Raw genomic sequence first — 21,909 nt, 5'->3', positions numbered from 1 at the left:
TCACAACTCGGCTTGCCGTAAACTACGCCAGATTTCCCACAGACCTGGCACCTGTTAAAGCTTGTATTTCCTCCGTTACCCGAGAAAATTGCCCCGACGCATTTGCCCCGAAGGCTTTTTGGTGACAGACCAGCCTCCAACTGGGGTGACCCCATGGGGACGGTCATGCGGGGTAATGCGGACAAGCGCGCGATCGACAGATACAAGTAGACGGACAAGAAGAGCATTATAGTCAAGTTGCATTAGCTCATGTCTCAATCTAAGGGCATGATCTAAACTGCCCACATTGTAACAGTGTCACCTTGCGTTCATCGCCATGAACTCTCAATCGAGGACCAACGATAGGCCCGAGATCCAGTCCAGGAATGAGGAGGTCGAGACTCGCCCAGATGTCGCTGGTAGCCCCGAAGAGATCCCTGAGCCAGTAATCAAGAATGGGGTTGTCGTCAGTTCGGCGACCAAGCCCGAGGCCAAGAGTGTCTGGCTCGCCTGGCTCTACATCTTCAATTGGTACCCTGGTCATTACAGCAAGGAGGAGAAGCGACTTCTCAGAAAGCTAGATCGTACCATTCTGCCCCTGATGTACGTCCAAGCATTCTTTAATTGAGACGATTGGCTAATGACTCGCGTTTAGTTGTTCTATGTGTAAGTCCTGACATGAAATTGGGATTTATTAGTAATAGTAGCGCTAACAGTTGATAGACTTCATCAAGTGGCTTGACCAGTCCAATATTAACAATGCTTATAACTCGGGTATGAAAGAAGAGCTTAATCTCAAAGGGATCGAGTCAGTAGGTCATATCCCTCTAAGTTTCAAGTCTGACTCGATCCAGGTACAACTTATTCTCTACCTTCTATAACATAGGCTACCTGGTGATGGAGATTCCCTGCATGCTGCTCATTTCTCGTCCCAAATACGCTCGTTGGGTTCTGCCCATCTGCGAAACTCTCTGGTCCATTATTACCTTCATTCAGTGCCGGAATAAGAGCGCACCGATGATCTATGGCATGCGATTCCTTATGGGGCTGTTCGAAACTCCTGCTGCTACTGGCTCTTTATACGTTCTTTCATCCTGGTATCGGTCTGATGAGGTGTTCAAACGTGCTGGAGTCTGGTATGTTTCGAGCAATATCGGTGCCATGTTTGGTGGCTACATGCAAGCTGCCGCTCATGCCGGTCTCGACGGGAAGGGAGGCATGGCGGGCTGGTAAGTTGACGGGAATCCGTGCCCTATTTCTCGCGGCTCTCTGACTCTTGTAACTTCAGGCGCTGGGTCTTTATCATTGATGGCATAATTTCCCTACCTATTGCTATTGCCGGCTTTTTTCTCTATCCAGGTGTGCCTACTAGTCCTCGTGTCTGGTGGCTCAGTGAAGACGACCAAAAGCTTGCTCAAGCACGTATGCAAGACGATGGGATGAGGAAGAGCAAGAAGATTGGCAAGAAGATGCTGAAGCGTGTCTTCCGTAAGTGGCACTTTTACATCGCTGTCGGCACCTATGTCTGGTGAGTGGCATACTTTCTTGACACAGACTACTTTAGCTCTTGTTCTAACGAAACCCCTAGCTTTCAACTGACTACTTGGGTTGCCGGCCAGATGATTGTCTGGGTAAAGTCTACTGGCCAGTACTCTGTGGAGATGATTAACGTCCTACCAACTGGAGTCCAAGCACTGGCCATTGTGGTTGGTATCACTGTACCTTCGTTTGTTATGTCAGTTCGATCAGACTTACCAGCCTCTACGTAGCGAGCTCACATTTTCTACAGGGTATATCCGATTTGGGTGCCTTTTTGTTTCGCAGGAACTGTCCTTCTCTTCTGCCACTCGACCCTTTTAGTTTGGAACATTCCTCTCGGTTTACATTTTGCTGCATATTTCCTCCTTGGCATGAGTTCTTGCATTACCCCCATGCTTTTCCCCTGGGTGCATCTAATCATGAAGGACGACAATGAAGCAAGGAGCTTTACTACTGGTGCCATGGTAAGTTGATCATTCCTGCAACCCATTGTTTCTCGAAATTAACGAGTGCTTAGATGACTGTCGGCTGGGCCTTCTTCACCTGGTATAACGTTGTCGCGTTCCCCATCACCCAAGGTCCTCGCTGGACCAAGGGGTTCTCAGCAAACGTCGGTCTCACCTGTTGTTATCTTACTCATTTTTGGCAGGTCAATTTCTCTGGAGACGGGATATCAAAGCTGGCCTGTATAAGAGGGCTATTGAAGAAGAGGAGAATGAAGAGGCAGAGAATGAGAAGCTTGGGTCAGACAGTTTGGATGATAAGGCTACTAATCAACATGTTGGACAGGCTCACGTTGAGGACAAGAACGCCGAGGATGAGAGGATCAAGGAGATAAAGTAAGCCTGGCAGAACATTTGCAAATACTGGTCGCTGTATCTAGGCACCATTATCTCTTGTGGAGGAGCTGTTTGAGGAATAAGAAAGGGCATAGCAGCAGGGTATATTGGATGAAGTTATAAATACACGAGGCTTTTCGTTGTTCGATGAATGCAAATTGCCTCAATGCCCAAATCTTCCTTGTATTAAGCCTTCCTGTCATAAAGTGGCTTGTGTTCTTCGTGAATGTTGTGTTCACACTCATAATCGACGTGTACAAATGCCCGCTCAACATCCCCAAGCCCTGCAAAGATGTTAACATGTTTGTCCGGTCTGCAAGGACAATAAAATAAATTCACCTTCAATCTTTCGCTGTAGTGACTGAGCAACATCATGGCTAATCTTGAGGGATGTTTGTTCATCCATGACTATGTCAACCTCAACATAGTACTTTTGCCCGGCATGATACGCGCGGCACTTTCCTTTGTTAGTTATTTATGAGTGCATCTGGTGTTTCCGCTTACCGTCTCGACCATGGAGATCTGGTCGTCATGTGTTATGCTCATGTAGATTAGCTTGGCGATGAACTCCTGAGGCGCCGCCTTGCCGACCAATAGCCATATTTGCTCAAATGCATTAGAGATCCAGGAGAAGAGGATGAGAAGTGCGATGCAGATAGCACCGATAGGGTCCAAGTACCAGATGAACTTGTCGCCTACAACCGACATGATGAGGCCAAAACTGTTGACAGCAATGTCGTTGCGGTGGTCGATCTACCAGATGATCAGCAAAGTAGTCGCCACGGTCTGCATCAGACTTACAAAGAACACATGAACCGATGGATACTTGCGGTACGTCATGCAATACAGCATGAGAGATGCCTTACTGAAGACTGGAACACCATCAGAAATTGCGTGCTGGGCCTTGGATGATCAACTCACTAGCAACACAAACAAATATAATGGGTATTAAGTGTAGCTCCTCAGACTCGGTCTTGCCAGTGCCCAATGTTCTGGCCGATTCTATCAGAAGCTGGACTGCGACGGTTGTCATGAGGGCACAGAAAAGGATGACGCCAATTGTTTCAATCCGCGTCCGACCCTAGGATACCGTCAGCAAGGCGTCGTTGACTTGGAGAATAACACTACATACGACAGGATATTTGTAGATGCTTGGTCGCGCTGCTAGCCATGAGGTGATGAGCATCACAAAAGATGACACAAGATCCATCTGCGCCAACGTTAGATCACATTACTTGACGAGCAAGCGTTACTTACAAAAGCATCTGCTGCCGTGGCAAAAAGCTGGAAACCGAATTAGATGCCAGCCATTTTGAGAAGGATGTATAGTCATACCGCCAGTGATCCCGTCGAAATAGCGGCGTACAGTTGAATGACAAAAAGGCAAAAGTTGACCACAAAGGATGCGTTGACTGCAAACTTAATCTTGCCCGCTACTCGAGCCTCTTCTTCGGCCTGGGCCCTCTCTTCATCGTCGACGCCAAGAAATTGGTCTATAAGCTTGTTCTGTCGGGTATAGTACTTTCGAAGCAATCGCGCATCGCCTTGTGGATAGTCATTCTTGATTTGTTCTTTTGTCACGTCTTGGCGTCGTCGTGATGTGAGGTCAAAAGGGTCGCTAACTTCCTCCATAATGGAGTGTTGGAATAAACGCGTCGTGGAGGATGGTGCGCTGACGTTTGTGAGTAGTCTTCGAGAGGGGTATTCTTCTAACCTTCTGGAAGCTTTTGCAAGACATATACAGCTCTTTGATATAAGCCACAGAAAACCGATTTCTTAGCAATTCCAGGAGGGGAGCTATCTAGATATACAAACAGCTGGTCAGACAAACTCAAAGCAGGCTTTTTCGGCCGTGTGGCTTTTATTGCGCCGAAGCAATGGCGGTCCATGATCTCGCTAGCTACGTGTAATAATGATCTGGAACCGTTGCACAGCAAGTAGATTTCGGCTATCCGGCACCGTAACGCGGGGGTAGATCCTAGCGAGCTGGAACCTGGTCCAACAACGGAGGCCAATAAGGCAGCCCCAAAAGGAATATTACACGGAGAAAATATGCCCAAGTTGTCTTTGATTGGGATGACACAGTGGGTTTTTATTATGCACAGCCTGGATTCGAAAGATCTAACGTGGTATCAACGCTGTCATCAATCGGAGACTGCGGAATTTCGTTTAGATAGCCATTACTTCTCTGAGAAACAAGTTGGTTTGTTCTATCGTGCCACCGACTTTGGCTTTAGGCAATGAGGCCAAGGCATTGAATACCGATATACTTTATTTATTCTCTAATGCATGAGTATTGGAGCAAAGATTTTACTGAAATCACGATTTTGATAACCTCTATTAACTGTAAATACATGAAAGTAGAGTGGCAACAGGGTAGCTGATTTAAATAGGGGCTCATAAATACAGTGTAAAACTTGGCCTACACCGCTGGTCAGGCACATAGTGAGTCAGATGGCCCTTCAGAAAAATCAAGAGCCTCGTAAAATGAAAAAGCTAGAAGATCGCAAGACACCGAGATGTGAGATTGTCGTCATCTCTAAAACTTGGATGCATCACCCTTTTTTTAAACGGGCCAAGAAGAAGCTTAATGGGAACAAACTACTCTTGATCTGGCCTAGATTCGTGGAATGGTGGATCCGGAAACGCAGCTTTCCTATTACTAAGCGGTTTGACTGTTTCCGTCAGATCTAAATCTCACCGGGCAAATTATTGCCTAAAGCCCGAGCCCACCATTTGCAGATCGCTCTTTTTCCATCTCAGACCCCCTCTTCTGGGACTTGTCATACTACAAAGGGGGAATAAAAACTCACTTGTGACAGAAGCAGTACATAACAACTCCAGGTAATAATTATTTATACTATTAACTATTAATAGGCAGACATATCCTTAATTGAGATAGACTTTATCTGGAATCTTGGTAACGCCGGCTAATTGTGGAGCAGACACGATTACGCGCTTGACGCGCTGGTCAACCAAGTCAGCCTAATGTGATTAGCGTACGGAGTAGTACATGCTAATGTCGATGTGGTCACCGTGCCCAGAGGCCAGTATTATGTGGGCAGCAATGAATCTCCGGCGAGAAGGCTCCGTTGCGATGGAACAAAACCTGCAATTGCCTGTCACTTGATTCGTTCTGTTTGCCATCTGTTACACCCTTATCTCGTCTGTTTTTTGTTTCTGCCTTCTTATTATTCTTTCTGAAACTTAATACGTAACATGTCCAACCAGACAGACAAGATCGCTATGAGTTCAGTTCATACTCGCGCTCATGTCCAAGGCAAGGATGTCGAGGTTCAACATGATATCGACGATCCTTTGGGTCTTTCCGCACACATCAAGCTCGAATCCGACATGCCCAGAGCCAATACCTCACGCAAACGTCATCTAGGCCTTAAGAAGAATCACCCGCTCCAGGAGTTCTATGAAACGCAGAATCAGAGCATCCGGGCAATGCTCAAGTCGGTAGAGGAGCACGAGCAGGAGGTTACAGACGCTCATGGCGCCAACACACTCATGTATGGCATCTGCGTCAAAGGTTCTTTGGTGGCCAACATCATACTCTCGGGTCTCCAGCTGTATGGCGCTATCTCATCCAGCTCCCTATCGCTTTTCACTACCATGGCCGACTCTGTCTTCGACCCCATGTCCGGCATCATGCTGTACATGGCACACCGGGCCGTCAACAAAGTCGATCCGACTAAATACCCCTCAGGCCGAGCCCGCATCTCGACCGCTGGCAATATCGTCTTTTCTTTCATCATGTTTTCCGTCTCGCTGGTCCTCATCGTCATGTCTGCTCGTGATCTCGCTGCCGGATCAGAGGAGGAGACTAACAAGTTTCATTTGCCCTCGGTCATTGCCGTGACTGTCGCCTTTGCTACCAAGCTGGGACTTTTCTTCCTGTGTTGGACTGTGAAAGACATCTATAGTCAAGTTGACATCCTCTGGCGCGATCATCGAAATGATCTCTTTATTAACGGCTTCGGTATTCTCACATCTGTCGGTGGCTCTAAACTGAAGTGGTGGATTGATCCGATGGGTGCCATCATCTTATCCGTTCTCATCGCTGGCCTCTGGCTCCATACTGCCTACGATGAGTTCCAACTAATGATCGGTGTCACTGCGGATAAGGATCTCTTACAACTTATCACATATATCTGTTAGTGAGCCTCTCCAACGATTGATAGCATGAATGTTAACTATTCAGCTATGACGCACTCGCCGCTTATTCAACAGGTCGATACAGTCAGGGCCTACTATTCGGGCCCACGGCTTGTGGCAGAGGTCGACATAGTTATTGATCGCAATGAGCGAGTCGAAGTAGCACATGACGTGGCGGAGGATCTTCAGATTAAGCTAGAGAAGCTGCCCGTCATCGAACGTGCCTTTGTGCACATTGACTACGAAACTAGCCATAAGCCAGTAAGCTCACCACGTTATGCCTATACAAGTCCCCTTTTGCTAACGAGTGTAATTAGGAGCATTATCTGAAAAAGCTCATGTAACGGGAACTGCGTGACTTTTTAAGAGTCTCAGTGTAGGAGTTTATAGTGAGAATTAAACTATAGATGCTCACACTATAGAAGATGAACCATATTGATCATTCGGTAGTGCTTGCTTTTGAGATCTTAAAATAATGGGGAAAGCAAGGTTTTGAACCACGCATGGCAGGAATTTCTGCCCAAATCTATTCACCAAGGCAGCTTCCAACTCCACTTTTTCCCGGTCGTTGCTAGTTTAGAGTTTGATGACCATCAGCCAGGAGTAGATGAGTTGGAATCTGGAGTTTCAGGTCAAAATTTAATGGTACATGCCTGACAGGCGTCTGTTCGGTGCTTACATCTATACGATGGGTTCTCGTGGAAGGACAGAGGAGTATGGAGGCTGGATCCCGCGTTATTTGGACATTGAGGCTAATTGTGGACAGCGGGGAGGATAGAAAACTTTATTTAAAAAGCATTGCTATTTTGTATAGAACACGAGTGGAAATTGAAGCACTGACTATAAGCGGAGTCCGATGTTCAAGACCCCCCAACTCCGTAATTTCCTTCCAGCTCACTCCTAATAGCGAAATTGGAGCACAGGGACTATATTCTATCCTTCCGCCCCTGGTATTGTCTCAAAAGTTGCTTCCCATAATCATTGCCATTTGGGGTTCTAACCAGAGTGTGAATGTGAAAGGGAAGAGGCTCCTTATTGTTGAGAAAGACGCCCGAATGATGATCAAACTCAACCATAATGACTGGAGAATGCACTTTGTAGTAAAAGGCATCCCTGTCTCCAAATCCGCCAATCCAGCAGAACCACGTGTCATCCCAGTGGCTAGCAATTTGTTCCAGGTGGGAGGCTAGTGCGTTCTCCGGGAGGTAGTTCAGACTTAGTTCGACCAATTTGCGGACGGCGTCTTGTTGAGGCTCGGAGAATGTTGTGACCCTGACACCCTCATATGGGACTATGCGATTGTCCTGGAAAGCACCTCCGAGGTGTCGCTGATCTGCTCGGTGCCATCGTCCTGGTGGGTACTCGTCGCCACTTAGCTTCTTATAGATCTGAACGTCTTTCTGAACCTCGGGATCAAGCAACTGCATGAGGCCAAGGGCAGTCTGTTCTTGATCAACGAAAAGATCAAGACCCTCATGAGGACCTGCGTCAATAATATTTGGCTCAGCGCCCATAAAGACAGGTGATACCACCATCTGCGTTCCGACCATGAAGAAATTCATGCAGAGGTGGTGGCCGAATATCTGCCAGCCCCATGGCTCTTCTGGAGAAGGTGTCCCGAAGATGACAAAGTTGTACGAGTTCTCGTTTAGAACCTTAGTGCCATTGACTACCTCGCCGAGAAATTGATTGACCTTCATACAGCCATGAGCCTTTTCATAGCCCTTTGCTGAAAGGCTTGATTGCATGAGACCATGCAAAGCTGCGATAAGATCCTTTGAGGCTTCTTCCAGTCGAACACCATGCTTGAAGACATAAATCTCGGGGTTCATCCAAAAGCGCCATTCTGGTGCACCGACCGGTCTGGGAAGTTTCTGTCTCTCTTCTTCTGATGCGACATTGATGGCGTTCTGGGCAGCCTTGACAGCATTTTTTGGCGCTCCGAAATTCTCGATTTTGTTTGCCAGACGGAACAGTTTGGGGATTACCTTTCCATCTGTTATAATACCCTTATAAGGCTGGCCGTACCGTTCCTTCCAAGCCTTCATCCATCCGATCATGAATGGCTCAGAGCATCGATGGTTAGCCCACTGGTAAGTGTCGGACTCTGCCAATTGTATGCTTCTTGGGATATCTGCAGGCGGAATATAATTGCGGAATCCTGCAGGAGAGCGTATTTGTGTCATGTTTTCGGTGTCGACACGAATCAATGGGGAAGAGGTCTGTGACGATTATGGCAACGAAGAAGCCTCACTATGGTATGCGCACGTGGATGACACAGATGGGGACTGAGGGAGTGAGTAAAACGAACTAATCATCACTCTTACTGTGGATTTTGTGTACTAAACAGGCTCGTTATGAGCTCGCAGGAGCTCTCGTTCACTACAAGACCAAGGCCTGCCGATTTCTGATCAGCTCATGATTCTGGGCCCTCGGCAGCGGCCGGAACACAGATGGAAAGGGTGCTACTGTCCAGAACTGAGAAGTCGCCAAGCTCTCACGGACATGTCGCGTTTTTCCTCCCGTTCCGAGGCAATCACTACGGCCGAGTTCTTGACACTCAAGCGAATAGGTGATTGTCCCCACGCACCAACTGAGACGCGCGATCGGTAGCGCGTTACGACTGGGCGTGTCCACAACGCGTTGTTCCGAAATCCCGCCAATGCACCCCGCAGCCACGGAAGCGAAGGCAGCAGCGATGCCCGACGTCTGTTTGCCTTATGCATACCCTGTACTTGATAGAAATTTTATTAACAAAACTTTCAGTCTTTAGGTATTGTATTACTTTTTATAATTTACTGCTAAGCAGTGAAATGAATTATAGAGGTATTGAAAACCTTATAGTTATCATAATATAAACTTTAAGAATACTAATAGAATAAAACCATAAATAAAATATATTGAATGGCTGTTATATACTAAAGATATCAAAATATAAAATAAGATCTATAATATAATTATCTTACAATGAATTCCAAACACCCACATAATCAACTTCCATGTTTACTGAGGGCCCATCAATGGTTGCATTGTTTGGCGGGCCAGGCCAGTTTCCACCGACGGCCACGTTGAGCAGCAGGAAATGCTCCTTATGCGCCAGCTTCACCCAGCTGGGCTCGTCCCCGACAGTCGCACCTGTGACATTGAAGATCTTCTTTCCATCCAGAAACCAGTTGAGTGACTCGTCCCGCCAAGATGCATTCTTTCCCTCGCCGCACATGCTCCTGTCGACCATGAAGCCTAGTGTATGGAACTCGCCCCTGGAAAAGTCCCTGCCTCCACTTCCAATTCCGCTATACTCGTTGCATGGACCACCAGGAGCAAACCCGCAGTGTATGGTTGAATACATCCTTGATTCGCCATTTATCGCCTCGAGAATATCCCATTCGGAAGCCATCGGCCAGTTTGTGTAGTTACCTCTGAACTCGCTGCCCAATGCCCAGAAGGCGGGCCAGATGCCTTGCATATTTGAGGCTGGCGCTCCTCCGAGTTTGAGGCGCGCTTCAACAAGCAACTTCCCTCCTTCTTTAGCAACGAAATCACTTCGCTGAGTCTCAATCCTCGCTGATGTCCATTTACCCTTCTTGAGTCGCGGTGTAATAGCCAAATTGTGGTCTTTTGTTATGTGTATGTTGGAAGGGTCGTTGGTATAGGTTTCGAACTCGTTGTTTCCCCATCGCTCTGCTCCGCCTGGGTACGAAGTTCCGAGATCAAAGATCCAGTTGGAGGATGAGGGAAGTGATCCTGGAAAGCCGACGAATGTTTCAATGAATGTTGGAGCAAACCCGGGTTTGATGAGTGTAGTGATTTTGGAAACGGGGGTAGCCATTGCGGTGGTTATCACCATGAGGGTTAAAAAGAGTGACTTCATGATGAAGATGATTGAGAGAGTGACTGAGAAAAAAACGATGTATACAAAAGAGAATGGTGTAAAGAAAAGCTTCGCCGAAGAGGGGGCAAGTCTCGATATATAAAATATATTAATTGCATTTTCAGAGATATATAAATACAGTTTTAATTACATAGAGTTTAATTACAAAAACGTAGTATTTTAGTATCAATCAAATAAAATGCCTCTCTTTCCATTAGTAGTTAAAGGTAATTAAGGTTTACTGGCATAATCCCTACTTGTAGAAGAAGATCTCTCCCCTCCTTTAGTTTAGTGAGGGATAATACTTCGGCAGATAAATCTTAGCCGGATAGCGCGGAGTATTGTGAACCTTGATCTTATCAAACTTCTCTAGCTAGACCTGACACAATGACGCCGAAATCACCGCCCCAAGGCTATCGACTGTCTGCGCCCTCCCAATCACCTAACCTGGCCAAATTTCAAACGGAGCTGATGGCCAAAGCGATGAACAATCGCGATCAGAATCATGCTTGCCGCCACAATGCAAGCTTGAGTCCCAAAGCTTACATCGTAACCAACCTTGGCTCCCCACGGGTGCTGATAGTAACCAACGCTAAAGCCACTCAAAGCTCGGAACATGTTGGTCAAGCCGCAGACTTCTGCAGGAGCAGATGGATACGCATCCAAGAGGTATGAAGCAACGGCGACAGATGTGAGCATGATCCCGAAAGCATGCATACCCCATCCTACGACGATTGCTGCGACAGAGAGATGCTTATGCAGGGCTTGTCCCATCAAGACCAGGCCGGCGATCATGGGGACAATCGAGATGTAAATGGTCATAAGACGAGCCTCGGGCTCAAAGACACCGTTGTGCTTTTGAACATAGCGTCGAGTAAGGTGATCGTTGAAGAAATGACCAAATATCTCGCTTAGGAAGACGCCCACGATGGGGGCAAAGTGTAGGTATCCCAGCTGAGTAAAGCTGTAGCCATAACCCCCCATAGCCTGAGGAAGACCGAAGAGAATGGCGGTCGAGATATTAACACCGATCGCCCATGCAAAGCACATGAAACTAGGGACATTTTGTTAATCCTTGGGTTGTTACAGAAGAGAAGCATAATAAACTTACTAAGGAGCGATTACAAGGAGAATAACAGGCTTCGACAAGATTAGGAGGACTCTCTTGTAAGCATCGTAAGCAGACTCGAAGTATCCAGAATGATGCTTGACCTGCCATAGACCAGTAAGCCGAAGTAGCCGAGAGAAGAAACCTTGGCCTCGGGATGGCTGAACAGATGAAGGCAAATCACGATTATACCAAGTCTCATCCATAAAAGCCAAAATGAGCAGCAAGCTGATGCCATTGACCCCGACCCCCAGCCAAAAGGCATCCTGCCATTGATGGGTCTCACCAATGACAAAGTTGGCAAGTAGTGGGCCCCAGTACGGAAATGTGATGTACATGAGAGCCCAAAGGCCAATCTTTCGAGCTCGTTCATGGAAGAAGAAGATATCTTTAATGAAGGCGATCGCGATCGTCTGGCCAGATGTAAGGAAGAGGCCTTGAATGGCTCGGACGCCCATGAACATCTCGAAGTTGGTGGAAACGGATGAAAGGATCGAGAAGATCAGACCGAGGAAGGTGGACCAAAACAAGGTCGGTGCTCGTCCAATGATGGAAGTCATGGTAACCCAGATCAAACCACCAATGGCCCTGGGAACAAATGAGTAAAAGTCATGAAGAGAAGCAAGGTAAGGGCTGCTTACATCATGAGGACGTTGATGCTGTTATTATGATTAACCGAGTTTGGAGACTTGTGCCATTCGGCAGCCTGAAGAATGACCGGGGCGCTACCAGCAGCAGATGTTAAATCTGATGTGAGAGCAGCCCAGGCCACAACCAGAAGAATGAGGTGCTTTTTTCGCGATGACCAGTTCAAGGGGTCGTTGGGATCGTCCGTCGGCTGGGGCAGAAGCACGGTCTAGATTGAAGCGACTGTCAGCAGTCATGGCAGCCTGTGAATTGCAGGACTTACATGTCCATCTTCAGCAAGACGCAGAGAGCTCGAAGGTGCATCGCGCTCGGGTTATTGCAGTCCTTCTTCCATGCCCCCCATTCGAAGTCAATGGTCAATGCATAGTAGAGGAGCATAGGTTTGGATAGTTAATCACCTATTAAGGCAAGGTGAGAGTTAGATAATAGATTATAATAACCCTTTGTAAGCCTCATAAAAAGCGCTTTAACTTGATTAAAACGGCAAAAGGTAGAAACAAAAACCCAGAGACAATATACTCTCTGCCCATCCCGGTGTTCAATAATATAACCTTGAGCTGGAGCTAGACATCATATAACTGACTCCAAAGGTTATATGAACACCAACACATCAGTGGATTCGAATGTTGCAATCCCTGTTCCACCTCCTAGTAGTCATACTTATAGCAAAGATATCCCCCCTGTATATCCATAACCTCCTTGACAGTAACATTGGGGCGAATTTCATAGGTAGTCATGACATAGTCCAGAGTCAACTCTTCGGTTCCTCCCTGCGTAGAAGAGCCACCCAGTTGGTATAAGCGACTGTCAGGGTCTTCGGACTGCCACTTCCACCAAAGACGATCGATGAAAGCGTGGTGGATATAAAAGAGCGGGTCTAAGCTGGTTAGTTTGTATTCGAGACAGGAGGGACGCTAGGTTCCGAAAGTACAAGCTTACCTCCAGGGCTTGCATCGATATCCTCCATAACTCCACCGACCTACAACACCCATTAGTCGAACACTCTATACAGGTCACCGTATACTTACTCCACTGTGACCGGCGCCATGGGTTGTATAACCGGTAGTCTCCCAGAAATCGAGGTACGTGGTTTTACTATGGCATTCGTGGACATAGGTTTCGTTGCCGAGAGTGCTATTGAACTCGTTGACTTTGCGAGATAAGCAATGGTCACTCACACTTTGGCCCGGGCCAATGTGAAGAGTGGTATTTGCAAAAGGGCCATCAATAACACAATGATGCGGACCGGTCCCGTTCCCACCGAATCCTGTGTTGGGATCCAGGAGCGGCGAGTCGATGAAATTGCCTGCGTCGCGGGTTTCGTCCCACCAACTGCCTTTCTCAGTGACGGGAACTGGATAATAAGGTTGCTGTAGCAGGACTCACGGCGTTGGCCCTTTGTAGCCACACTCGTCTCTCAGGAGCTGCTCATACACATATATATAGAGACGGTGAAATGGCAGGAACTGCGCCTGTAATTATGCACATCTCAGTTAGCAAAGCATACACTTTCACCGCGGTAATGCAGTTAGGTGAATACTAACCACAAGATGAATTGTTTTCGCTTGCACCTGATGCATGGCATTCATATCGTCGAATCTTGTGACCGTGCCCTTTATGCCTGTCTGAGCAGGCAGCTGCATAAGACATTCTACTGCCTTCAGGTAGGATTGCTGATCATTGCTTGCCATATTTGCCCATTCAATACGTGTCTGAATGTTCTTAGATGTGCATGTGCTGTTGCTGGATGATATGGCGGGTACGGGGAGTACCAGAGCCAGTACTGTAAGTAGAAAGAAGAACATAGTTGGAGAAGCAGTCAATCTTGGTCAAGTCAAGAAAACGAATGTATGAAAAGGTCTGGTAGCCTGTTTTAATCTACTAGCCAGACTCTATGGATCCGCTGACAAGAGTTACGGGAGGATATAACTCTAATATAGTATGATTTTCCCGACGAACCACTTGGTTATAATTATGGAAACGATCTGCAAAACACAATAGATGCATGATCTCAATTTTTCGGACTCTTGGCAGATGCTTCACGAGTCACGATCGAACGCTTTAATTACCTGCCGCGCGTCGTCCGCGTGTCATTCTCCACGCAGATACGATATATCAATAGGGGTTATACCCACTTATGGGTTTCAGGTGGACCGATGACAGTCGCGACCTGCATACTACTTTTGAGGAGCAGACTTGGCAGAGATGGACTTACTAGAACTACAAGATGCGGCTTGGATGGCCAAGAACATATCTCGGATACGGCACACTGAAAGTCAACTTAATCACTCACCATCACCGCGTCCTCTCCTACGCATCGACAGGGAATGTATCCAATCATAACTTTCAGGCAACTCGATGGCTGTTGCTACGTACCGCTCTTGAGTAGTAGAGACAGGATTACGAGAACGATAGGATGCTACACAGACGGCCAGAACACATTTTGAAAACGTCACACGAAAAGTCAATGTAACCACTTACCGCGCCATATTATACGCTTTACCAGGGAATGTGTATCTATTTGTGGGTTTCAGGGGGCGCGATGGCCGTCGCAGCATGTGTTGTCTAACGGAAAAGGGCGATAGGAGCTGACAAGATGCAACCGACAAGCCTGTTCCAGGCAACATCTGCGTAGCCGGAGGTGCACCACGAGCTTCTATCTACGCACTGTCATCCAATCACCACGGCCAAGTATCGATTTTTGAATTCGCTATGGCCATCAAGTTGAGCATTTCCCCCATAAGTCCAATTAAAATGATGGTGAAAGCAACATAACCGCGATTTGCTACGTTTTCTGCACGGCATCCAATCTCGAGTCGCTCACTGAGAAGAAGAGAAGTTGGAGCCAGTCTCAGGACTTCGGAGAAGACAAAGAAGCAGTTGGCGTGAGACTTATCCTTCCAACTAAAACTAAAAATCGCGGAGGACAAGCATCTTTCGGCTCGGCTCGAGGTTTGGATAGCCCGTGTGGAGGGTATACGCGTTATTGGATAACAGATTGAGGAACAATGGCACTATTAATGCTCATAATAAGGCTTTCAAGTCCATAGAGGTTCTAGAGTACCGTTCTCGAAAGCAGAAACTCCAATTGGCTATCAGATCACTTTAAAGTTGCCCCTGAGGGCCAATTAGGTGAAGGCGGTTGAAATAGACTTTCGGCTTCCAAGTATAGATACGGCAGCTAATGATACTTCTCAGTGAGAACAGAGACAACAGCTCAGTCTGGAACACTTATATATGCAACCATCAGGGCACACATTCTAGCCCACCATCAAAGTCACTGAGCTGGCAGACAGCAAAATAACCCAATGAAGTCGAGTTTTCCTACATCACAAGCACCGCAAGGTCAAGACTAAATAACTTTAAATAACTTTAATGTAGGTACAGAATTAGGCTTAAGGAAGACTGTAGGAATTGCTGTCCTTATATGTACATAAGCCTGGATGGCTTGGTTAGTATATATATTAGATAGCTTCTAGGTTAGAGGTATGCATAGCTGAAGGTTGTAGTTACAAAATTGTCTAAGGACTTAATTACGAATATCTAATCTAATTAGTAGTTCAAAGGGACCCTATGCGGCTAAGTCGGCAAAACATCAATGCCAGGCGTCTTGCCAAGAGATACTCAGCTGTAAAGCCACGCTGATTAGTATATTAATAAGCCAGTCCTAATACTTAGTGGTGTAACCTCAGAACTATATAACAGACGATAAGTAATTGCCTTGACTAGGGTGAAAATGTCAAGGTTTTTATTAGACCAGAACTAGATTGTGACGTCAGCCACAGAGTTTATCTTAGAGAAGAGATTTATATATCTTTAGCCGATCTTATTGCACATTCAAGGTTTTACAAAGGCGCCAAGAACTGCAGTTAGTTTAGCGACACCATCGTACAAGGACTGCCTGATAGCCGGGATAATATATAGTGGCTGGTCCTAAATGATATAAATATGCTCACAATTCTGTCGTTAATACTGACTAAAGCGTACTGTATCCTCGGCTAAATTCAATAAGCAGAAGCCTTATACAGGGGGCCTTGAATCGAATGACAAGGGATATGTTCTAGGTTACCTGCATGTGAGACGCGATGTAACTAAAATGGTTACGGCAGCTTGAGCTGGGGAACACATTGGTCTTCCCTCTAGGTCCATAAGTGCTGGCTCCTGTGATGTAACTCACAACGAGTCAGTAGGCTTGCTTCTAAGTTATGGAACCACGGAGTGCTAGGTGAACTTCACATTTAACCTGGCCGCCTTTATAGTATCGACGATATCGTTACGGATACGCCTGTATGCCAGGCTTTAGAAGCTACAGAAGCATTATAGAACATGCAGCTTATTGGGAAGCAATTTCATCTTAATGCTATAGGTTAGTTGGAAACAAATTGTAGAAGCCGAGTACTTTATTAATCTGCAATGTGTCTTCAAAGGCTGACCAGGGATTTACACTATTGAGACTATGGGGATGACTGCCGCCCATAAGGTTAGCCTTTAGGCTGCAAACACAGGTGACAAATAAGAACATGGTATTTTTTCCCTCAATATACGCTTTTACCCAGAAGCTTTCACGATGATTACACTATTGAGAAATAACAATTAAACATGTCCATGGACAGGTCCCTCTCATCGACTCTGCAATTTGTTTCCTCTTGCTTTTGTATAAGCGCCTCAAGTAAAAGTGCAGCCCGTTTTGCATTCCTTGTGGCTCCGTGACTAATACGAAATGCTGGTAGATTCTCTAGACACTGTGCCTCAGACTTGAGCACCGGTCTTTCCTTTCCCAAGGCTTTCAGTTGTTCAATAGCCCAAGTGCGGTGCTCGACAGTTTTACATTCTGCCCCAAAGAGAAACGCTGGCCACATACGAGCAGGGTGTACGGTCTTTTCCTGAATTCTGTCGTCTGACTCTCCATAAGAGTTCTTCATATGTTCCCACGTCTTTTCCAGTGCGCCTGTTACTGCTTTAGTGTGCGGAAGATGCCACCAACAAATGCGGTGGAGATAGACAAATAGGATCCAGAAGCTGGCTAGATATATGCTGGAGACCTCTCGTACCCTCATAGCGACATCGGGAGCCACTGACATCGACAGTTCAGCCGTGGTTAAGGATGTGACAGAGGGACACTGCGCCCATAAGTCCCAAAGCCTGCCATGAATTCGTTTCCCCTCTAGAGAAACCTTCATCTCAGCATCTGGGGTAAACCGATTACAGTGATGCTTGTCAAGGGAGCTGATCTGGCGGCAATACGCTTGAGTCTTCAAATACCACTCCGCAGCTGGCTGCAGAATGGATCGGAGTATGATCTCCTTTATATCACAAGGACTCCTCGCAGGGACGATGATGCCACTATCGCCATGTTCAGAAACAGCAGACAGCGGGTTTTGAGAGAGTAATTGGAAGTCTTCGTCTTCGCCGAGCGAGTCTCTTCTGTACTTAGACTCTTCGTAGTCACAACTGATGATCTGGATAGGATACTGAGAAACAACTTGGAGGGCTCTAGATGATAAAAGAGTCGGGCCGCTCATATGAGAGGCTTTGCTATCGAGGGAGTTGAACCATGAGAGAAGTTGCCTCGAGTACCAGTTCCAGTCATGGGAGCATGTAATAATAGTTTCGGCAAGTTCGGTTGGAAATAGACACCCACTGTCGTGTTCGGCACGATCGCGGAGAACATGAGTCCAGGCTAACAGAAATATAGCAGCAAGCCAATCATCCATTTTGGAGCTGATACTGTTGTATTGAACTTGAGAAAGGTCCTGCTGAATTGCGCAGGTTGTTGTGTTGAATGAATCCCGTATGTGGTCTTGAATATCATGTCTCGTCGTGGACGAGTCACGCATACTATCCCACTCAAGGAGCTTATCGAGACCTAGCAGTGCACCCATGACAACTTCATTTTGAGATGCCAAGTTCATTAGGTACTGTTGCAGATGTCGCCACTTCTTGATGCCCCCCATGAGCATGGCCGCAGGTGGCTGCATGATCTTGCCAAAGACTTTTAACGACTGATTATCCTCCAACGATTCAGAAGCCATTAGGTTATCGAGATGGAATTGATCGTCTGTATGTGTAGAGGCTGTGCTGGAAACATGAGGACTGCCAATGGCCGCTCTCCAGAGAGTCGCCGCGTCATTGAAAGTTCCAAGGTCGGAAAGCTCGGATATCATTGGTACCGAAGAACCTGCTATCAGATCTCGATCACCGTTTGACTGGCCAATGTTGCACAGCAGGGACTTGGGACTACCGAAAGCCCCAAGTTCCCCTTCCCAATTATTGTAAAGGGTAATGATATCGGTGGCCAAGTTGCTCTCCGACCACGAAAACGAATTAAGTTCATCCACATCTTCGTGCCCTTCCCGTAGGCAGACGAAAGAGCTTTGTCTGTTTGGTCCAGAGAAGCCTGAAATGCAAGTGTTGGATGGATTGATGAAGGAAGGTCCGGATACATTAGGTGAAGGAAGCAATGTTCGATGTTTTGGTGGTCCAGGTGCTCGTTTTGAGCGATGGGGATAGTAGCACTGGAGCTGTAACCGATAACAAGGTTGACATGATGGATATGCCTCATCGCATCTCACATGTCGCCTCTTACAAGTAGCGCACCCCAATCGGGACCGAGGCGCAGCTCTACCTCGACCAGGTCGCTGATGTAGGGAGTCCTGAGCCGAAGGCGTATTGGATCTCACCATTGTGCGTCAAGAGAAATACAACCAAGATTGGAACGAAAACTATGTAGAGAAGATAGACCAAGGTTTCTGAAAGTGTCAGCTCGAAGTCCCTCGTGGGTACTCACACCAACGCAAGTGCACAGCTCGCTGTGGGGGCGCGAGTGCCTCTCTGTCATCTCCCTATCTTGTCTCGGGGGTTTCTCGGTATGGGTACTGAGACGAACTGGCACACGATCAAGCCCGCAACCCCGCACCTCAGCTATGGTAGCTATGGCACAGATAACCTAAGCCATCTTAGGACCAGTATCACAGTTTAGAACCTGGATAACGCGGGGTAAACCCCGCAGCAGGGGTTAACTTGCATGATCCATGCACATACTCACGAATCATCGCTCGCAGAATGGGCACTCAGGGCGCTCTCTTATCACTTGACAGCCTGTTTTGAGTTTGACTAGTTATCTGGGGGGCGCTTGATATGAGGATCCAGTTCTCTCTTATCTCGCCTCTATCATGTGAGCCCGAGGAGGTGGACCGATTGTGATGTCATGGCTAATTTAAATATCTTTTTTATAATTGGCTATATTTCCGGCTGTTTGGATAGTTATAGAGCAGGTAAGGACTGTTTACTATACATCTTAAATTAATAAACTATTATTTAAAAAAGGTAAATCTAAGATATATAAAAAGAATTAGAAAATATTTATAATTAAACTTTTTTTATAATATATTTCTTTACTATATTATATGTATTATTATAATATATTTTTTAATTACTTTATATATATAACTATAAATTAAGTTCTTCCCTAAAGAAAAATATTTAAAAATATAAGTTAATATATATTTCTTTATTTAGATCTATAAACATTAGTCCTTTATCGCCCTATGTCTTAGCCTCTTCCTTAGGCTTCTCCTCTTTATCATTCATAAGCAAACCAGGCACATCCTTGAAAACAGCAAAGCTAGAAGGCGTCTCCTCCAGAATGGGGAAATGGAATCCACACTGAGGGCATGTCTCCTTCAACACAGCCTGTTCCTCCGCCAAGTTGTACTTCTTGTCCTCTGCCTTGTTGCATACAGGGCAGACTCGGATTAGACGAGTGCCGACAAGTTCAAAGTTGGTAATGATATCCTCCATGATTGCGCCGTTGGCAGCCCATGACTTGCAATACTTGTGATAGGTATTTTTATGCCAATCATAAAGGGCGCCTCGGCTGGTCCAGAAGCTACACTCGTTGTACCAGCTTCGATCATCAGGATGCTCCCACCAGGTCAGATGCAAGAAACCGGGAAGCGTCATGAGGTGACGGCGAGTATCAGCGAATAACACCTTGAGTCGATTAGTCTATGCAAACCATAGCGTATGTAGTATATACCTTGAATTTCTCATAGGCATCTGGGCTCGAGAAGCGAACCCGTTGCATGCTTAGGTAGATAGGCATTTTGTTTTCTGGTTGTTCGAGAATTGGATAGATATGGTAAAAGGGAACGTGATGAGATGTGTAATTGTGTGTTTGGATAAAGTCTAGAAGAGGGCTGCTATAAGTATTACCTCGTTCTATCTCGTTCAACTGGTGTCAAGATCATCTTGACCTACTCCATAAGTGGAATGGTCTTGGCATATCGGCTGCCCACCACGCCAGTGCATTCGGGTATTTGTTTTCCACTCGATTTTATTGGCTGCATTTCCGACTGCATGCATGTTCTGCCACAAACCAAGTGTAATTTCCTGTTTGGGGAAAATAAGTCATCAGGATCTACACGCTCTGGCTGTGTTTACCTAAACAAAACGTAAATGTCTTATCGCACTGTTTCTGGCTATCGGAGACTGGACAAATAGTATCCAAGCTCTGCTCCCTGGACCGAAAGGAGATCCCAAGTGACCCCATGTTCCCCTCAACTTTATATCAGGACTTCGGCAATCGGATATGAATGGCCGGAAATCTGACCAATACTGTCCAAGATACAGCCAGGGGATCATTGAACACACCCTTAACCTCAACAGCTGCAGAGCTACGGCTTTGACGTTCTGGATGGAATACCTGCCAGAGGCAACGCACTCAACAGGGTATTGGAAGAGCATAGCTATAGCCACGATTGAGTACAAATAGGTTCGAGGACGTCCATTATTCAAAATCAATTCTTTCTTGAGTATCAATTAATAAACCACAAGACATCAATCCTACAACTCCTAAAAACCCTACCAATCTATCTTGCTATCACTATGGCTCAACCATCCACTCACGTTGTCCACGGCGGCAAACAGTCCGACCCCAACAGCACTTGGACAAACTTCGAATGGGAAGAGCCCAAGCTCGGCAAGCAGGTCCATGGCGAGGTGACCATTGCCCGAACCTTTGGCACTTCTGGTGATCTCACCTCTGGATTCTGGAGGACAGGCGCCACGTCCCCAGGTGCCAGCAGCGACGGGTCGCACAAACTCACCTATTCCTCTCCCTTGGGCGATGAGACCGCATGCGTTATTGACGGGTCCGCCACCTTGACTGTCGTCTCGACTGGTGCGAAATACAAAGTTGGCCCTGGATCAATCATCAGCTCTCCCAAAGGACTCGAGGTCTACTGGGAGATTGATGCTCCTTTCTTCAAGAAGTACTGGTGTATCTGGAATGGCACCAAGCCTGCTACCAACCCGCCAACTGATCTTCTCATCAACCACGTCAGTGACAGCCCCGACTGGGTTGACTACAACTTCACCGAGCCCAAGGAAGGAGATCTCGTGGCTGGCGAATTGTACTTCATTCGTAATGGAGGATCAACCGGAACCATGCTGAGCGGAGTGTGGAGATCTGGTAAAGGCATTGCGGCTTCCGATCTGACTGAAGATGGAACCATGACGACGCCTTATACTGGGGTGCTTGGTGACGAAACAATTCTTCTGCTTGAGGGTGAAGTTGAGGTTACTGAAACAGTCAGCGGAAAGAAGCATAGCTTCAGGGCAGGTGATGCAATTGGCCTGGCTTCAGGAATGCATATTACCTGGGTCTCGAAGGGACCTTTTTCAAAGAAGCTTTGGGTTATTACCAGAGATGTTGTTGAGTAAAGATCAAAATGGATAAGGATCTGGCTAGGCTACAGAGC

General features: G+C 46.7%; 9 protein-coding genes; 3 read left to right on the top strand and 6 right to left on the bottom strand.

Moving 5' to 3' along the window:
• Nucleotides 1-316: 316 nt before the first annotated feature.
• Nucleotides 317-2,361, top strand: FFUJ_11190 (related to transporter protein; the record flags this gene model as incomplete). XM_023570060.1 has 9 exons in its annotated part: nt 317-582; nt 635-645; nt 703-787; nt 834-1,208; nt 1,268-1,507; nt 1,568-1,714; nt 1,769-1,982; nt 2,036-2,096; nt 2,168-2,361. 9 exons carry the CDS (start codon nt 317-319, stop codon nt 2,359-2,361), a joined length of 1,593 nt encoding a protein of 530 aa, XP_023437225.1.
• A 182-nt stretch (nt 2,362-2,543) lies between these two features.
• Nucleotides 2,544-3,989, bottom strand: FFUJ_11189 (related to Metal tolerance protein 7; the record flags this gene model as incomplete). XM_023570059.1 has 8 exons in its annotated part: nt 2,544-2,641; nt 2,697-2,814; nt 2,862-3,110; nt 3,159-3,229; nt 3,279-3,438; nt 3,490-3,567; nt 3,615-3,641; nt 3,693-3,989. 8 exons carry the CDS (start codon nt 3,987-3,989, stop codon nt 2,544-2,546), a joined length of 1,098 nt encoding a protein of 365 aa, XP_023437183.1.
• Nucleotides 3,990-5,576: 1,587 nt separating this feature from the next.
• On the top strand, nt 5,577-6,865 carry FFUJ_11188 (Fe(2+) transporter MMT1-like protein; the record flags this gene model as incomplete). XM_023570058.1 has 3 exons in its annotated part: nt 5,577-6,519; nt 6,568-6,782; nt 6,839-6,865. The coding sequence occupies 3 exons, from the start codon at nt 5,577-5,579 to the stop codon at nt 6,863-6,865; spliced, it is 1,185 nt and encodes a 394-aa protein (XP_023437182.1).
• Nucleotides 6,866-7,447: 582 nt separating this feature from the next.
• Nucleotides 7,448-8,707, bottom strand: FFUJ_11187 (uncharacterized protein; the record flags this gene model as incomplete). Its single annotated transcript, XM_023570057.1, has 1 exon — nt 7,448-8,707. The coding sequence occupies one exon, from the start codon at nt 8,705-8,707 to the stop codon at nt 7,448-7,450; it is 1,260 nt and encodes a 419-aa protein (XP_023437181.1).
• Nucleotides 8,708-9,483: 776 nt separating this feature from the next.
• Nucleotides 9,484-10,392, bottom strand: FFUJ_11186 (related to endo-1,3-beta-glucanase; the record flags this gene model as incomplete). The annotated part of the gene is made up of 1 exon (XM_023570056.1): nt 9,484-10,392. One exon carries the CDS (start codon nt 10,390-10,392, stop codon nt 9,484-9,486), a length of 909 nt encoding a protein of 302 aa, XP_023437180.1.
• Nucleotides 10,393-10,830: 438 nt separating this feature from the next.
• FFUJ_11185 (related to monophenol monooxygenase) lies at nt 10,831-13,953 on the bottom strand (the record flags this gene model as incomplete). XM_023570055.1 has 9 exons in its annotated part: nt 10,831-11,446; nt 11,504-12,088; nt 12,142-12,356; nt 12,411-12,455; nt 12,844-13,025; nt 13,088-13,127; nt 13,177-13,480; nt 13,535-13,620; nt 13,693-13,953. 9 exons carry the CDS (start codon nt 13,951-13,953, stop codon nt 10,831-10,833), a joined length of 2,334 nt encoding a protein of 777 aa, XP_023437179.1.
• Nucleotides 13,954-16,719: 2,766 nt separating this feature from the next.
• Nucleotides 16,720-18,831, bottom strand: FFUJ_11184 (uncharacterized protein; the record flags this gene model as incomplete). The annotated part of the gene is made up of 1 exon (XM_023570054.1): nt 16,720-18,831. The coding sequence occupies one exon, from the start codon at nt 18,829-18,831 to the stop codon at nt 16,720-16,722; it is 2,112 nt and encodes a 703-aa protein (XP_023437178.1).
• Nucleotides 18,832-19,693: 862 nt separating this feature from the next.
• Nucleotides 19,694-20,252, bottom strand: FFUJ_11183 (uncharacterized protein; the record flags this gene model as incomplete). XM_023570053.1 has 2 exons in its annotated part: nt 19,694-20,140; nt 20,187-20,252. The coding sequence occupies 2 exons, from the start codon at nt 20,250-20,252 to the stop codon at nt 19,694-19,696; spliced, it is 513 nt and encodes a 170-aa protein (XP_023437177.1).
• A 782-nt stretch (nt 20,253-21,034) lies between these two features.
• Nucleotides 21,035-21,871, top strand: FFUJ_11182 (uncharacterized protein; the record flags this gene model as incomplete). The annotated part of the gene is made up of 1 exon (XM_023570051.1): nt 21,035-21,871. One exon carries the CDS (start codon nt 21,035-21,037, stop codon nt 21,869-21,871), a length of 837 nt encoding a protein of 278 aa, XP_023437176.1.
• Between the last annotated feature and the right edge of the window lie 38 nt (nt 21,872-21,909).

The sequence above is a fragment of the Fusarium fujikuroi genome, chromosome FFUJ_chr10 (assembly GCF_900079805.1).
Source record: "Fusarium fujikuroi IMI 58289 draft genome, chromosome FFUJ_chr10".
In the NCBI taxonomy this organism is placed as follows: Eukaryota; Fungi; Ascomycota; class Sordariomycetes; order Hypocreales; family Nectriaceae; genus Fusarium; species Fusarium fujikuroi.
The sequence above is the reverse complement of the archived record's forward strand: the minus strand, read 5'-3'. Positions and strand labels throughout refer to the sequence as shown.